General features: G+C 39.8%; 2 protein-coding genes across 2 annotated transcripts; both read right to left on the reverse strand.

The window, feature by feature from the left end:
* Nucleotides 1-4: 4 nt before the first annotated feature.
* Nucleotides 5-4,846, reverse strand: LOC116932353 (probable E3 ubiquitin-protein ligase HERC4). Its single transcript, XM_032940139.2, is given in 20 exon segments — nt 5-269; nt 344-534; nt 612-760; nt 837-986; nt 1,051-1,183; nt 1,242-1,287; nt 1,289-1,420; nt 1,481-1,723; nt 1,808-1,987; nt 2,056-2,165; nt 2,234-2,423; nt 2,502-2,575; nt 2,640-2,734; nt 2,799-2,926; nt 2,990-3,263; nt 3,327-3,609; nt 3,680-3,841; nt 3,925-4,161; nt 4,222-4,332; nt 4,397-4,846. Coding segments are annotated over 20 exon segments (3,159 nt in total). The 5' UTR covers nt 4,512-4,846; the 3' UTR covers nt 5-113.
* Nucleotides 4,847-9,129: 4,283 nt separating this feature from the next.
* On the reverse strand, nt 9,130-10,420 carry LOC123476921. Its single transcript, XM_045179928.1, has 4 exons — nt 10,389-10,420; nt 9,692-10,131; nt 9,374-9,598; nt 9,130-9,290 (listed from the first exon to the last, which is right to left on the reverse strand). The coding sequence occupies exons 1-4, from the start codon at nt 10,418-10,420 to the stop codon at nt 9,130-9,132; spliced, it is 858 nt and encodes a 285-aa protein (XP_045035863.1).
* Between the last annotated feature and the right edge of the window lie 7,859 nt (nt 10,421-18,279).

The raw sequence follows: 18,279 nt of genomic DNA on the forward strand, positions 1-18,279 counted from the left end.
TAAAAAAAAAAGGAGGGGTGATCACGCTTCAACAAACAAATAAATTTAGAGGGGAATCTTTTTAAAAACAGGCGAAAAATTTAGCGTTTCCTGGAAAGGTTACATAAAGTGAATTAGGCTAGGGCAAAACCTTGATTCTGTTGAATGGCTTGAAGCAACTTGTAGCGAAGCTTTTCCTTCGTGTTGTACAACGGAAGATCCAATAGATTGAAACACGTATGAGCGACAGGCAAGTACGAATCGCCACCCGCTGTCCTTTGGATAATTACCTTACAAAAACGAAAAAAAAAATGAAAATAAACATTCAAACAAAACACTACAAACGAATAGCTAAATTACATACTTTCAAAGCTTTCATCCCCAAGATGGGTATACGATCTGAACCGGTAAGAAAGAGGAGGAAATTTTTTTTCTGTTCAAGAGACAACTCGTGGAAGACTTCCCAAAATAGACGAATAGTCGGGTGGTCGGAACTGAAGCCGTTTTTATACTCGGCGTTCTCTTGCAGCGCATACCAATCGTAATTTTCATTGCCTATTAAGAAAAAGGAAGGAAAAAAAAAAATGTAAAACCAACATTTGCGGTAGAGATCGAAAACGCCTGTAACTAACCGACAACTAAATCCATGAGCTCGTGCGACTGGAACAACCGAAGGACTCTCCCACCACAGACTTTATGAAAGCCCTGATTAAAGGCGTCGAAATGCTTGGCAATTGATTTGTTCAAGATGAAATCCACGTACAAATCGACATATTCCTGCCTGAAACCATCGAAAGGTTAGCGATTGCTTCTTTACCATTCCCGATTGACTAACGTTCATTCTAAGATTGGCTTACTTGTTTTTTTGCGTCACAGGAATGTTGGCACCACCGGGTTTTAATTCATCGGTCTGGACCGAACCAAAAACCTCTCGTGACATCACAAAACTAAGGCAAAAAACTTCATCTATATCATCTCCCTCGTAATCCAGCAAAGAATGTAAACTCCTAAAACAAACAGCAAAATACGTATCATCACGGTAAAAAAAAAAGAATGGGCGTCTTTGAGTACCGCATTAATGTTGGACACAACCCATCTATGTCGTCTAAATGAACAGGCTCGGCCAGCAACTTCTTATACAGGACTAGGGGGAAGGGTAAGTTGATGATGGTGAAATTGTAGATGGCTAAACCACACAGCAACCCTGGAATGCAACACTAATGAAGGCGCTGTTCAGTACAAACTTCTATATCTGGACTTACCAATTAAAAAATACATGCCCTGCTCTTCTAGGGACAACTCTGAGAAACCATATTGCCCTGCTTTCTTGGTAGTGAGTAAACATACCATATTTGGGATCGAGTATCTCTTTCAACAACAACATGAAAAATTCTTTCCGTACTCCACCGGCATCTTCAGCTTCCTCGCCGTGAAACTTTACCTATTAAAACAATTCGGTCAGCTCTACGTCTGTCAGATTCGAAAACATTGATAAGCTCACCTTCAACGGCTTCTTCAGGTCTGCACTAGCGCATTTTGACAGTTCACTAATGGTATCATTGACCAAATTATCACGCCGGACTTCGAGTATCAGATACTGTTGAACCGCAGGAAAACCAAAGAAAATACCTCTCGTAGCCGCTTCTTGCATTGCCGAGTGCATTTGTATGTTCTGGTCGGCTTCCAATAGTAGAGTTTTGGCTTTGGCATCGAAGACAAACGAGTAGTTGCACAGCCGGAATTCCTACACACACACACACACACACACAAAACCAAACAATTAATTGGCGAAAACACTTCGCATTTCCAGTTTCGATTTTTCACTTACCTTGTTAGCAGCGTCAACTAGCCATTTAAAGTAATCTCGCTTCACGTCTACTTTGTCTGTTAGTTCCGGGATGTAAAACTGCTCATGCCCGACTTTTTTCACGACTGCTTGACGATTTACGTTATTTAATTTCTTCAACATATCGAGGCACGTCTTGAGTCTGATGCCCAGCCTTGTCGTCTGAAAAAGAAAAAAAGATTTATGGACAGTGAAAACTTGACAACTTCATGGCACTCAAAAGTGCGTACCTCGGTTGGATCAAAACTGGATGGCAAGTTTACGATGTGAACGACAACTTGCTTGAAAATGTTAATAAGCCGAGTGAAGTAGTCGGTGTTTGTCGACGCCAACCACATATCTACAATCACATGTCACTCGTATTTTATGTCAGCAACATCTGCCTAGACCACTAGTATGTCACGTTACCATAAACCTTTGCCGCATCATGTTTTAAATTCAGTAGAACAGACGTAAAGGGAAAATGTAGCTCCTCAAAATATTTAGGCTGCTGGAACTCATGGTACAGCGGAAGAATGAGGTAAACACGTAGAATCTCTATATCTGGGATGGATTGATTAAGACTCGGGAACAGTTCGTTACAGATACATCGTCGTAGCTATTGAAATACACGGAAAAACAAATTTGCTATATCGGTGTGTTCTACAAAAATGAAACTACTTTTTTTTTTATTTACCAGAACGTAAATTGTTGGATGTTCAATTCGGCTAATCTGTCCAAATGTTTCCGCAGCCAAGTGAAGATCCAATCCTAATAGAATATAATAAACTATGATATTTGGGGATGTGCTTTAAATTTCATGTGGATAAGGTACCGTGATTTTTTGAACTGCAACCATAATGCGAGCCATCGGCACGTAAAAATGACGCATTATAACAGGCAAGATGTGAGAAGACGGTTTCCACATACCTGCCTCGGAAAAATGAAACATTTTTAATGGACCTCTACGCAGCAATCAGTCTTAAATTAGTACCTAAGAAGGTCTAAGTCGACAGCAACGTCCGGAAGAAGTGCTCGCACTTTTTTTATTTCCTCTGGAAAAATACTTAAAATTTGCATGGCAGCAGGATGTTCCCGATAATCAGCTGATTCAAAGTTTTCCTAAACCATACAAATCGTCAAGGTAAAACGTTTTTGAGTAAAACACTGCACGGCATATCTTACCGTATAGGGGCTAACAAGAGCAAAACTCTGATCTCCGCCACAAAAAATATTCCGTACAACCAGGTGGTTGCCTTCAGAATTTACAGATGATGATTCATCAGCTAGTGCTCCGGCATTGTTCGCTCCAGCCACGCTGACAGTAGTTTCCCATTGTCCGAGTACAAGTTGTGGTGCATTTACGTTGGCGGTTGATTTTGTCCCCAACTGGCCAGATCCACACAATCCAAAGGCATATATCCGCCCTTTTGAAGGGACAAACGCTAGAGTATGACATCTAAGGAATGAAAAACACGATTTAAAAATCGGTCGTATTTGACGCACAACGTGCCATGCCCACCTTCCGCAAGCTATTTGAGTAACGGTAGTACCCATTAATTCCAACACTTTTCTTGGCAACATTTCATTGGCAGACGTGCAGTGGCCCAATTGGCCATACATCCCCGCTCCGAAAGTGAATACCCCTCCGTCGCGGGTTAGCGCGGCAGTGTGATCCATCCCACATCTAATGTAAGTTACCCGTTGGAATCGCAAGCTCTTCAATTGGGTCGGCTGAGGCCGATCGACTGAATCACCAAGTCCCAATTGCCCAAACGAATTCTTCCCCCAACCAAAGACAGCTCCTGAATAAATTCAATTGTCAATTTTGATGGATGAAAACAGTGACCTAACAAGCATTCTCGTAGTATTTACCAGAAGGAGATACCGCAAAACTGAAGTCAGCGCCACATGCTATATGACTGATGGGGATTCCGTGCAGAAACTTAACCAAACAAGGTTTCAACTCTGGTGTTCCAGAAGATCCTAATCCTAGCTGCCCATGGCTGTTGGAGCCCCAGCAGTATATTTCACCCACTACATAAACAAATCTGTGGTGTAACTAAGTATCAAATGTAATACAGTTGTAAAATGCTTAAGATCAATTTGCTTTCTCTTACCATTTGTCAAGGCCATTGAATGGCTACGTCCACAAGCTATTTGAACAACTTGTTTGGTAGCCAAAGATTTTACCATTTTAGGAGTTGGCATTATGGATTCCTCAACATTCAACCCCAACTGCCCACTTGAATTGGAACCCCAAGCAAACATCTCGCCCCATTCATTTTGAGCAAGTGTATGTTGTGCTCCACATGCAACTTGGGTGATGTTATGAGCTTCTAGGCCATCCACAAGTTCTGAAATAACAAAATGGTTCATTGATACATTTTTTTCTACCATTTAAAATCAGCATGAACCTGCTCGTGTTCTGGACCTTCCGTGGCCTAACTGACCAAAATCATTTGACCCAAATGAATAAAGCTTGCCATCTTCCATAACTAAGACTGTATGATTATCTCCACAGCCAACTGGAATTTGTAGCAAAAGATACCTACTTTTTTGCTAAAGAAGCAACAAATAATAGTAATATACCTTGAACAATTTTATCAGCTAGAGCAAAAGGTGAAATTCTTGGTTGAGTTATTATTTCTTCTTCCAAACCCCCCAACCCGAGTTCGCCATGCTTCATACTTCCCCAACAATACATGACTATAAACAAATTCTTTGCGGTTTAAGCAGCAGGATTCGTTACGATACGAAGCTTTTTTACAGCATTACTTTTTAGCTGTGCAGCTGAAACCCAGGTAGTACACCCCTAATTACTGAAAAACACTCGCCCCCCCCACTTCTATTGGTATTTAAAAGCAGAAATCAAGTGCTCCACATTTATTACAATCATGCAACCAGATACATAATTGTTTTGCTTGAAATGTCGCGAAACTCAACTACCCTCGAAGTTAAATCGATATTTACGCTAGATCGATAGCTGCCACATCTTAAGAATTAATACTTAGAGAGCTCAAAACTTCAAACAGTCCACGGTTCCACACGAACAACCACGAGACCGTCTCGAAGGGTCGAAACCGTAAGCCCTACATCCCAGTGGGACTACTCCGGCCCTCTGATTGGCTCTCTCCACCCTTACACCCTTCCATATCTTTCTGCTTTCCGCTCCCACGTTTTCCAGGTGTACACAGTGTGGTTTTCCGTGGAGCTTCCGCTTTGATTTGTTCGTTTTTTTGTGTGTATTTTTATTATTTACATTTATTGTTTGCTCTTTATTAAGTTTTACAATTACAATGTTTTTACCTATATTAATTGTTTTTTTCATTTTATATAATAGATTGAATTAAGTACCGGTGTGTTTTCTTAAATTAGTGGAAATTGTCACCCATGGGCACTTGGGTTCGGTTGCGGGCCGGAGAAAAACGGTTCCAAAACCCGATTTTGAGATGATCAGGAAAACTATAAGTCCAAAAATAAAAAATAAAAATTATAGTAATGGGTATATCTTTATAAAATCTGTCCATTTCGGCAACAATATTGCTTTAAAAAAAATACTTATAGAGTTGGCTAACGTCCGAAGTTGCCAGTTCGATGAAATTGTGAAAAAAAATTGGACACGAACTAGTAACAGTTCTTGCATGGCGGCTTACGGAGTTTCGCCCGTTGTAGTTTTAGTTTTAATTTTTTCCATTGAAATTATCTTTCTTTCCATTCATAATTGGATCACGAAATTCCTTCGTTATCAGGTAATCTTGTAATTTTTATTTGACCTCGATATAGACTGTACTTTATTTATTATTAATTTTTTTGTAGACGTGTTTACTTTCTGTAGCAGACAAAAATGGATGTTGTAGAGGAAACTGGTGGGCTGATAAGGGAGCCCGCCAGTTTTTGTCTGCTACAGAAAGTAAACACGTCTACAAAAAAATTAATAATAAATAAACTACAGTCTATATCGAGGTCAAATAAAAATTAGAAGATTACCTGATAACGAGGGAATTTCGTAATCCAATTATTAATGGAACGGATGAAAATTTCAATGGAAAATAATTAAAACTAAAACTACAACGGGCGAAACTCCGTAAGCCGCCATGCAAAAACTGTTACTAGTTTGTGTCCAATTTTTTTTTCACAATTAATCGAACTGGCAACTTCGGACGTTAGCCAACTCTATTGGAAGATTAAACCGATTTGCCTTTTTTCAGGTAGGTCGGGGCGGTTTAGCGGGTATCCGGTAATCCCCATCACAAAATAATATGTAAAATTAAAAAAAAAATTTGCGGAGAAACTATAAGACCAAAATTAATAACTTTTACAGAAATGGGTAGCTCTTGATGAGTGCTATCCATTTCTGTAAAAAAATTAAGATGATTTTCATAAACAAAAAAATTTTGGACAAGAAGTTTTTTGTAGTTTTTGCGCTCTAACGATATACTCGATCCAATAGACGTAAGTAACAATTATCATTCTTTTTGAAACATTTTTGCGTATGAATATTTTTTCATAATTTATACAGATATGGATAGCCCTTATCAAGAGCCCATTTCCGTGAAATTTATTTATTTTGGTCTTATAGTTTTCCCGCAATTTTTTTTAAATTTCCCGTATTACTGGGAGAAGGGGATTACCTAAGACCCGCTAAACCGCACTGACCTACCTGAAAAATGGTGAATCGGTTTGCTTCTCCAATTAGTACTTTTTAAGCAATATTTTTACAGAAATAGAGCAAGAGGTAAGCGCGTACCCCCTACTGTTTTACGAACGCACCTTACTAATTTAAGAGAGAAATTGCGGCTGGCGGCCATGTTTGTATCTCGATACAAACATGGCTTCTAGCCGCAAAAGCTATCTTAAAACCATATGGTGCGTTCGTAAAACAAGGGGGGGACGCTCTTGCTCTATTGACAGATCTTATCAATATATATCCATTACTTGGATAATGGCAGATAAGTGAAGATAAATATTAAAAAGATAAATAAAATGTATTGCATGAAACGGGGAAAACAGGGACAATGTAGTGTAATCGGGTTGTTGAACCGTCCGGCCCGCACCAACCCAATTGCCCATGGGCGACAATTCTAACTAATTCTAATGAAAACACACCTATGTTTAATTCTATCATGTTCTATAAAATGAAATAAGATTTAATAAAGGTAGAAACATTGTATTTGCATAATAAATAAATTAAAAACAATAACGTAAATAATAAACATACACAGAAAAACCAACAAATGAAGGTGGCAGGCTGGCAGCCCAACGGAAGAATTCACACACCACAAGCAGAAGGGGGGGAGGGGCTTAAGGGTGTGGATAGGGAGAGAGCCAATCAGAGAGCCGGGATAGTCCCACTGGGATTTAGCGGTGACGGTCTCGCGGACACCAAGTTGCACTAGAAAGTTGGTACACAAGCCTCCATAAATATGTGCCACCCTCCGAATGGCGGGAAAACTTTCCTCTTTCTTCCTCAATAGATGTTTTTCACTCCTTTATCGGGTGAGTAGGGTTGGGACCGAAGCGGCTGTGGCGCTCAATTGAATTACCTTGAAATTCGAAAGAGACTCATGCCTTGATTAGTTAAAAACGTGTTTTTTTGTGAGTAAAGAGTGTATATTGTGAAGAATTGTGGAAAAATGACTGAAAATTTCAAACTATCGTCCCATTCAAACAGACTTGGGGATTGGGCATACGACGCGTCAAGGACGTTGCCGTGCGTCAGGGTTGACACCCCTAGCGGTGTTGTACCAAAGTGCAACAGCCGCTTCGGTCCCAACCCTTCTCACCCGATAAAGGAGTGAAAAACATCTATACATTGGCAGCGATACTAAATTTTTCCGCCATTCGAAGGGGGGCACATATTTGTGGAGACGAGTGTACTTTGGGGTGTAAGCAGACGAAGTACTATAATATAGGTTTTTCACAACCAGATATATCATGGTGTATTGAAGGTGGGATCGTTGCAGAGTGACGTATTCCCACTAGTAACATCGTTAATAAGTAAAAATAAAAGGTTGTTTGTTCATAAGTAAATATTTTCAGAAATAAAATTTGGCAGAAATAAAAATTGCCACGAATAAATGTATTTATAAGTAAACGTATATATTAGTTTTACAAGTAAAAATATCCATAAGTAATTAATGTCATAATAACAAAAATTATTATTTTCTCATAAGTAACAATTTTCACAAATAAATATACCAAATAGAACTATTTCCAATTGGAACTAGGCTTCATTAGTAATTCATTTTACAAGTAACACAAAATAAATTAATTTTTGTACAAATATTTTGTAAAGTAAAATTATCCACAAATAATTATATCCACTAGTAACACAAAATTATTTATTGTATAAAAATGTTCATAAGTAACATTTTTGACAAGTAACTTGTTTCTTTAGTAACACACTATGTATAGACCTCTTTTACATTGCGGATAGCAGGATTCCTGTAGACCAAATATCTAAATCCAATAATTTATGGTTCAGTAATGTTGTGAAAAGATAATAATTAATAGCAGCATTTTCGACTAGCTGCTCTTCATGCATGACAACTTCTATCATAAGACCAAGTGCTGCATCTTCTAACATTGCAACTAAGACGTCGTCAACCACTTGACCCTGGATAAAAAATTTTACAATGAGTAATGGATCAGAAGACAAGTGCAGCGATATGTTCCTGCAACACCTTTGCCTTAAAAAATAAAATAATGCTTACCATTGAGTGCCGCATATCCTCAATTGTTGTTGAAATTGTGCATTGTAAATTATCTTCCCATGAGATATGCAACTACGATCAAATAGACTTTCATCAACAGTTATGAATAGGGGAGGGTGGGGTTATTTGGACCGGTTTTTGTTTTTCTCGTGTAGGGCCTTTCCTAATCATCCGATTTGTAAAATAAATGTTTTATTGTATTTGTATCACTTTTTTCTTTCTCCAGTATTTTTTATTTTATTTTAGAGTCGTTAGTTTACCCGCTACCGATTTTTAAAGTTGCGGAAATAAAAGTGGGCGTGGACAAATTTGGGGTTTATATGGGACAGCGGGGTGTACTATGTGAAACACTCTAAATTTAGCACTAAAATGTTGTTATAAATTAATTTAAAAAATATTATGCGATTACATTTGCCACCTAGTATTTGTTTTTCGCTATGTTTTTAGGTTTTTTGGTATGTTTAAAAACATTTCTTATCTAAAACAATATGTTCCATGTCACGGACAAGGAAATCTGAATGGGGCGGTACTTAGTAGCATCGATCATTAAAAATATAGATTAAGAATCATTGTTCCGCCTCAGTAGCAGATGACGTTATGGCATAGGCCCTAAGTGATTTCAAAAGTTGACTTCCGCTGTGTCTGTTTCGTTGAGGCAACATTTTTTGAAACAGCGCGTTTTTTTTTCGTACTTGTTTCACTTTCGACACCATTCTTCCGCTTTTGTTGTTTGAAAATTGAAGCGGATGCAGAATCCGACGACGCCAATACTGCATTGAAAATGATCATAGATTATGATACAAGAATAAGGTTATAAAATACAAAAACAAAGACTAAATTAAACTTGCTTTACCTCCATTTTCCGTTCCCCATTGTCCAGTTTCAGGGGTTGGTAGTTCAGGGATTTCACTGCGAATAGTGACAACTGAAACCGGCGGACTAGGAGAAGAGATAAGAACTAGCGTTTCACTCAAAGTTACAGGAGGGAACGACGAAGGATTCGAAGCGGTCATCGTTGTTAATTCAACCGGTAAATGATTTTGAGACTGTTTTTTTCCTTTCTGGCGCACCTTCTTTCCTGCAGTTAAGTACGAAGCTTATCAACACAAGAACAAAAAATAAGAAAACAAAGTCTACTTTGATCTACGAATAGGAATCACATTCGTTTTACCTTTATTTGTGGTAACTGGTTGTCCGGTTTCACGAAATGGCAACACTGGGTTTCCGATGGAAGTATTAGCAGCTGAAATAACCGCTGTGATCAGAACCTGCGCTTCACTCGAAGTTACAAGAGGGAGCAGCGAAGGATTGGAAGCAGCCTTTGCTGTTAATTCAGCCGGCAAACGTTTTGGAGAAGCTTGTCCTTTAGTGTGTGCATTTTCTCCTGAAGTTGAGCCTAACTCTGATCCAGAGGGAAAAACCTGCGATTCACTCGAAGTAGTTCGAGCTTTTAGCGAAATGTCTGTCAATGGTTGCTCCGTAGAAATGGCAGCAGCAGGATTTTGAGTACTAGTGGTACCGAATGGCGTCGGTGTTTTATCGAACTCAACTGGAGTTGTTGCTGAACCCTGTACGGGAAGTTCAACTGAAGTTGACCTTCGACTCTCATTGCTTGAATTGTGTTATTAATTATCCCAAGGGCTTCTTCTGGAAATCGTGTTGATTTTTTTGCAAAATTGTTAATGTTTTTAATTTATCGTGTAATTTTAAAGTTATATTATCTTTATATATATTGCCCAAAGTTCGAAACAGCATTTTCTTTTTCTGTTTTGTCGGTTAGGTCCAATATAGACCTAGATCGAAAAATCGAAAAAGAATATTTTGTTTCTGGGATTTTTTCGGCTATGAAATTTCGTTATAAATTTAACAATTTGGGATAGCCCTTTTTAAGGCTATCCATTTCTGTAAATTTTTTCTATTTTGGTTTCTTAGTTTGCCCACAAATAAATTGGAAAGTTTTGTTTATCCCTGAGGGTATATATGTATATATACCGAAGGACTATAACAATTTTAGGGTATGGGGTATAGGGGGTAGGGTAGTAGTAGTAGATTTCAGAAGGTTTAATGTCCATTATGTATTTCCATATACGTTTCTTCCCTGAATGACCAATCGTCCCCAAATTTTGTACAAAATTTCTGTCAAAATTTGATACGTGGTATAGTGGTTTTTCATTTGATTCTATTACAGTTTAAAAAAATTAATTTGCGTAATTGTTACCCAGCTGGTTGCCGAATCCTAGGCAGTGAATTCGCTTTTGTTTGCGTAACCTTACAACTGTCAATGCATTGCAGTCAGTGCAGAAGGCTGTATAACAGTCATTAAACAGTAAGCTTTTTCTTTAACAAAATGTTTTAAACAGTATATTTTTATATATTTTTTTATATTGCTGTAGTAAACATGCTGCCAGAACGGAGACTATGGAGAAGAAAGTTACACAGCGGCGATAAGATACCTAATTTTTGATGCTATATCCACATGTATTATGGTGGTCATCTGAACAGGTATGTCCTCAAAGCCATTATTGTGCTGGTTCACCACCAAAAAAAGGATAAAAAATACAAAAAAAGTTAATTTGTTTTCTGTATCTTTGCTGGCCGATATCTTGGATTAGGGCAAGCATTTGCCATATGGCTCCTCTGTAAACACAAAAAAAAAATCAATTTTTTAAGAATAAAAATAAAAAAAAAAACCTTAACTTACGTTGTGGCAAATCCTGTGTTTGGCAACTTTGTCGACATGCCTAACTCTTTTCTTTTTTGATTAAATTTTTTTTTGTATTCCCTCTGGATTGGGAATTTCAGATGGTGGAGCTGGACCTGGAGCTGGACCTAGAGCTGGTGAAGATGGAGCTGGACCTGGAGCTGGACCTGGAGCTGGTGAAGTTGGGAACGGTGAAGTTGGGGACGAAAAAGCTTGGGACGGAGTAGTTGGGGACGGAAAAGCTGGGGTCGGAGAAGTTGGGGACGGAGTAGTTGGGGACGGAAAATCTGGAGACGGAGAAGTTGGGGACGGAGAAGTAGGGGACGGAGAAATAAGTGGTGGTAAAGAAGATGAAGAAAAAGAAGAAGGAGAGGAAGAAACTGGACGAGGAAGAGGAGAAAATTTTGGAGAAGGAGATGATGGAGTCGGAGAAGGGGAACTGGGAATGGGTGAAGAAGGATAGGGGGCAGAAGTCGAAGTTGGGGCCACAGCATTATCATTAGCTCTACTTTAAACAAAAATAAGTATTAATTTTTAAATCTAAATATTATTAATTATCTATTATAACTTACCCTAATTCACGCTCTTTTTTCTTCCTATAATATTGCCTCACGAGTGAATGGCAATTACAATAGGAAGCTGGCAGCCATTGATTGTCCGTGTCTGGACAATTTTGAAATTTAACAAAATACCAGACTCGGAACTTACCATCTTCACACACAAATTTGCTTTTTGAAATCAATCAAAAATAGACAATTTTTTTCAAAAAAATTGCCCAAAGGACATTACCGAAGGAATCTTGTTTTTTTTTGGGGGAGGGGTTAAAGTCACAATGACGAAATTTAGCATCGATCGTTTGGTGCTCAAAATACTTAATGATTGTAATATTTGTGTTGCTCGTTATACCAGGAACACGGTGGTACAAACAAATACTCTTATATTTCTGTTTTTAAACCTGAACTTATGTAAAGAACCCCCCCCCCCCAAATGGTGGCCATTTTGTAAGCGCGCCCATTTCAAATATTAAGAAAATTTTTATTTTAAGATTCCCGTTAATAATATTGGTTAATGAATTTAATAATAATAGGGAATGTTAGAAGACAAATGTTTATACTAAAAAAAACAATATATATATATGTGTATTTCATTATTATTATTATTGGTTATACATAATGGCAACGTTTTGCTTCGCCCTATGCTTTAGCCAACTCCATATCGTTCAGAGACCTGAACCCTGCCAGGCAAAACATGACGACAACTCCTGGTAGCTGTAAACGATACCAAGAGTTGAAGCTAAATCTAAAAAAAAGGTTATTGTAAAAGAGGTTATTGTAAAAGTTGACGATCTGAATTTGTATGTTCTTAATTACATTAATAAACAGTATAAATTTTTTTTTATTCTTTGTTGAAGCTTCATTTGTTAATTAATTCAATTGGTTAGCGAAACCCAGCAAAATATTGGCAGCATCAATATCATTTGGGTGAACATGCCTGTGATTGTGGAATCGTGTGCGGCACCTGGACACGTTCTAACCCCCGATGCTTCAATAATTTGCACGCATTGCAAACAAAAAATGTGTCCACGATTTAAGATTGTGTCTGGTATACGCAGCCAACACACTGGGCAGTTACCGTCATGGTTTACCTCTGTAAATTGTTGAACGGCATCCGCTACCGACAAATCTTCGTCGAGATCTTGTCGTGCATCCTCTAATGGCCTTAGTCGTCGAAGTTCTTCGAGACTTGCCAAGAAATTTGTTCTTCGACGAAAGAAATTTGCTTCTTGAGCCACAAAAAATCTCTCTATCCCGTTAATATCGACTTATTTCGCAGAGTCATCCAATTCCAACTGTGGATCCACCGGTGCAACCCGACGTGCATTGCGTCGCCCCCTTTCCGCCCCGCGTCTCTCGTTTATTGGAACAGCAGGATTAGCATCCATGGCTTCTTTAAGAACTGTGGCTCGATCTCGCATACGTACGCGAGCTGGACGTCTGTGAGGTTACCCTCTTCCACGTCTGTAGTCAGCTTCAGGGTCGACAACGGCTGAATCATTTCCTTCCTGCCTTGGTGCTGGTCTTAGTATGGCCTGATAGCGCCGCTCTTCCTTTTTCACGCGGTCGTCCTCTTCCACGACCCCTTACAACTCCGGCCACGGGATCTTCTACGGCAGCAATTTCTACTCGATTTTCCAGGATGACTTCAATTTCCACAATTTGATCTGCTTGAACGCCTACGTCCGGGACATGAAGATCGGCCTGTGGAACATCCAGCAAAGCCTCGAATGCCGCACGCACTTCATGTAAAAGGCGGTTTAATTCTTCAGCGTTGCGCTCTTCAAATTGCACTTCGACGGGCTCAAAGTGGCACGCTGCTGCCATCAGCTATCCCGGATGCTGATGCGATCACTTTGTAAGTTGACCTGCAGAGCCCTAATCTCCCTGTCTCTTGTTACATACTCTCTTCGTCTTCTGTCTCTAACAGGAGTGCCATCCCTAAAGGCTAAATATGTGTATTCAGTTTTTCCTGCCCAAACTCTTGAAGTCGATCTAAAAGAAAGTAATTTAATTTTTTTCCAACGTGCGGAAAAGATTAATTTTAAATTTACCAAAAAGTACCACGGGTTGAGGTGTGGGTTTCCTACATGGTTGTTGAATGAGCGATGGTTCGCTTCCATCTGGTTGTTTGTTCTGTTGTTATCCATGTAAACGCAGAATCTCTGTGGTCCAATGCGGTCTATCCAAAAAGAGCGAATATAATTTACAAATTGATGGACGCGTACCCTACTTTCCGCGTCAACAGCGTTACTTATTTCGTTGGCGTAGTTCAGCAGTTCCTATTTTTAAAAAAATTAATAATCAGAAACTGTTACATTGATGGAAATTTTGAGCTACCACCTCGAAGCCGTTCCAAGCCCGATCGGGGTAGAGAAAGGCAATTGAAATTGCCATTTTCACCAGTCGCTTGATGTCGTGGTTTACTTGGGCCTAATCCTAGGTAGCAGGCGTACCTATATTTGGATTTGAAATAAAATATATAAAAAAATTATCATTACCCGTAGTTATTTGGAATAAAGTTTTATCAGAGGACTAACCATCCCAGAGTGGTAATAGCAACCACGCGCCCTTCCAGTCGGAAATACGGTGGACATAGATTGCAGAATCAACAGCTCGTAATCGCTGACGAAAAGACTGGGTTCCGGAACTCTTCCTTTAATCTGCTGAGAAACCTCCAATAGCCGACGAAGACAGCATTCGTACAATGCGCGAGACTTGTTAGTCACCAGAAAAGATGCCACTGCAATTGCCTAATTTTTTTAAAATAATTGTTCGTGAACCCTGTATCATCTTTGTAATATAATACAGACATGTCAAGAACTTACCGTGCCGTACGATATAGCGTGTAAAGAAGCTAATTGGTAGAATCCTCTTGGTGTTGCGGGAAAATTCCCATCCGTGTGCATCTCGTGGGAAGCAATAAATTCCACGTTCACAAACACTAACGCTTCTCCGTCTCCCGCCGTCACGCGTCCGAAGAAAAATTGGTTTGCACCGTTCAAATCCATTCAAAATAAAAAGCAGAATTAAAACATAACAAATATTAAAAAAGAAAATAAAAAAAATATTTACTTATTCTAACTTACCTGTATCTCTGATGCAGTGTATCGTATTTGAAAAAAAACGAGTATTTTAAAAATACAAATACTGTATTTTAAAATACTCGTCCTTCAAAATACATTTTTTCTCCCAAAACATCAAATACCAAATAAAATAAATACAAATACAGAATACTTTTTTCTGTATTGATTTCTATTGCTCCACATTTTTTCCATTCAAACTAGTAAATGAACTACATAAAGTTCTTGTTCCGTTTAATGAAGAGAAGCATATTGCTTGAAAGCTGGAATTGGCTGCGTGTTGGGTGGTGGATCTGGAACCTTCGGACTTGATGGAATTATTTCTTCATCCTCATTTCCTGAATCCACTACCAGCCATTCTGTACCATCTGCAGTGAGAAGTTGATCCGGGGGCTCATCTTAAGTATGAATCTCATTGGCTTGTGAGGCCTGACCAGAAGACTCTTCGAGCAGCATCTGATTCTCTTCGTTGAGAAGATCTTTTTGTACTTGAGTCAGATTATCCAAAATAGGCTGGGATTTTCTGGGACGTACACGGCCTCTTACTCCTTTATTTTTAACTGTTTGTCCAAGGTTCTGTCTTGCCGACATTCTTGTCACTGAATCAGAGGATATGCCAAGTTGTTAGTTTATGCCATTACGTATTTTAAGAATGTTCAATAACTTAAACACTTACCGTGGGTATAATACAAGTTCTTCAGAACGCACAGTAATAAGAAACAATCCGATTTGTAGAGAACTAGAGATATACGTTAAAGAAACTTGTAGTCTGGGAGCTCAGCGACCAAAAGATGCCTTTTGATTAGAAAAAGGTTTAGGGGTAAAATAGGGTTAGGGGGGTTGTCAGACGCAAGAAATGCTACGTCTGTCGACTGGCGGCTGGGGCGTTCAAACGTGACGCGTTCCAGAAGTCGGCGTGAATAGCTTTGTTTAGCAAATATGAATTATCTTTAAAAAGTGAGCCACTGTCATGCTGATCAACATTCCCGCATGACAGACGTCAAATTTAGGGACTTAAATATAAACAGATCATCTTAAAAATTAATACAAGTGTAAATTTTGCAAAGTTGTTTAGAAAATCTAATTTGTAGATTAAAAAATAGAGGGAAATCAACTTTATTTAACTTCCAACAGACAGACACAGACGTCATAATCTGAGGCCTTGGGGGCATCAGACGTCGGTGTGTAACGGAATTTCACGAGCTTTCAATCATTATTTCGTACTGGTAACGCTGTATTCGAGGCGCATAATTTGAAACAGCGAGATGGTTTGGGGTTGATACATGACTTTGAAATTAGGTAAACGTAAGCAGAAAATGCAGTAAACTGTTTATTTTAAAGTGGCGCATTAGTTTACTTTATCAGATGACTTCCTGATTATTTGGTTTGTGTTATTGGCAGTTCTTGGTTCTTTGGTTCATACATATTAAGAATAATTAACAATTAGGACAGCAAAAGCAGTACTGAGCAAAGGTAATTAAGGCAAAACGCAAAAATTAATCACCTTCCGAATCTGAATCTTTTGAATCTGAATCGATCGAATCTGCTTCATTTTATTAATTTGTTGTTAAATGGATTGCCATATTTAATCTAAAAATCTAAAAATATATATAAAGATAATATAATTTTAAAATTACACGATAAATTGAAAACATTTCCTGTGAGATTGTTTCCCACAGGATAAATAAGAAAAATAATAAAATTATAATTCTCACCAATTGATGTATTTTTCTGATAAATGGGAACATAAAAGTCGTAGTATTTCACACCAAAAAACCAAAAGGGCAAACCGATTCTAAGGAGACAAAAAGGTACGCCCCTTACGCTCTCTTGTAGCAGACCGTTACTGTCGGTTGGTCGCCCTGGCAACCAAAAAAATCATAAAAGGGTTCAGCAACTTGCAACGGTCGTGACATCCCGGCCCCGTTCAACTAAGTGGAAACGTCTGGGGTCTGAGATGACCTGAAAAACAAAAAGCTTAATGGCGGGTCTGACATACTCTCCGTACTGCGTTTGGACTATGGCGGTCCTGACGACTCCATCCTGGCCGGGCATTACTTTGGTTATCCGACCTACTGGCCACGTTCCCCGTGTGCTCTTCTTGTCGGCTACCAGCACTAGATCTCCCACCATGAGTCCGCGCGTCTGTTCGGTCCAATTTTCCTCTCAGTCAGGGTTGGCAGATATTCGCGGAGCCAACGTCCCCAGAAATGCTCGACGATTTGCTGTGCCCGCCTCCAGCTCTTGCTGTTTAGACGTTCCGTCGGGCTAATGACTGCGACTGGCAAATTCGGGTAGTGGCGGCCTAGTAAGAAATGGTTTGGCGTCAGCGAGCAAGGATCGTTCGGGTCCATGTGTCAGTGGCCGGCCGTTAAGTAGAAGTTCTATCTCGGTGAAGGCAGTGTAGAGTATTTCGTCGGAGGCCACTTGGTTCTGTAGGACGTGCCTCAGCGTTATTTTGCATGATTTTACTAGACGCTCCCACGCTCCACCAAAGTGGGGGGCCGACGGAGGAGAAAAGTGCCACTCAATTCCTTTTAGCTGGAAGTTCTGTTCTGCATGGACGTTGAATCTCTCGATGGCCTCTCTCATTTCTTTCTCCCCGGACACTAGGTTAGTGCCATGGTCGCTGTAGAAGATGGCAGGACTCCCTCTACGGTTGGCGAAGCGACGGAAAGTGGCGACAAAGGAGTCCGTTGTGAGACTGTATGCCATCTCCAGGTGAATCGCTCGAGTAACCAGGCAGGTAAAGAGAACACCGTATCGTTTCTCATGTCGCCTACCTACCACCACTTCGAATGGTCCGAAGTAGTCGGTACCTACATTCGTGAACGCCGGAAGAGGCCACTTTTAGCATGAGCTCGTCCAACGATGTTGCTTCGTTCATAAGTATTTGGATGGTGCAAGGCGGTTCCAGTGACACGACGTGAACGTCGGTAATCTTTGAATGTTGTTGTGTGCGCCATGTGGTTTGACTGGGCCATTGCTCGTCCGTCTTCAACAAAAATTCCTGGCCGGCGAACCAACGATGATTTTGACTGAGGTTCGTCGCTTTGACTCCCCGGCTACAATCGTCGGCAGGGTTCTCAGCTCCAGGGACGTGGTTCCATTCAATCGCTTCGGAATAATTGAGTATGTGAGTCACTCGATTAGCTACGAATTCTTCTAGTCGGGAGCGGTAGGTATTCACCCAGTGAAGAACAGTCGTGGAGTCGATCCAAAAATACCTCCACCCGGTTATCATGCTCAACTCCTTCTGCACAATTCGTGCAAATTCGACTGCTGTCCAAGCGCCATTCAGCTCTAATTTAGGTATTGTCAGTTGTCGGACGGGAGCCACACGAGATTTTCCCATGACGAAGGCCACATGAATCCGTCCCTCACGTGAGTAGCGCAAATATGCGACTGCTCCGTACCCGTC

Source organism: Daphnia magna, linkage group LG10, assembly GCF_020631705.1.
Source record: "Daphnia magna isolate NIES linkage group LG10, ASM2063170v1.1, whole genome shotgun sequence".
Lineage (NCBI taxonomy): Eukaryota > Metazoa > Arthropoda > Branchiopoda > Diplostraca > Daphniidae > Daphnia > Daphnia magna.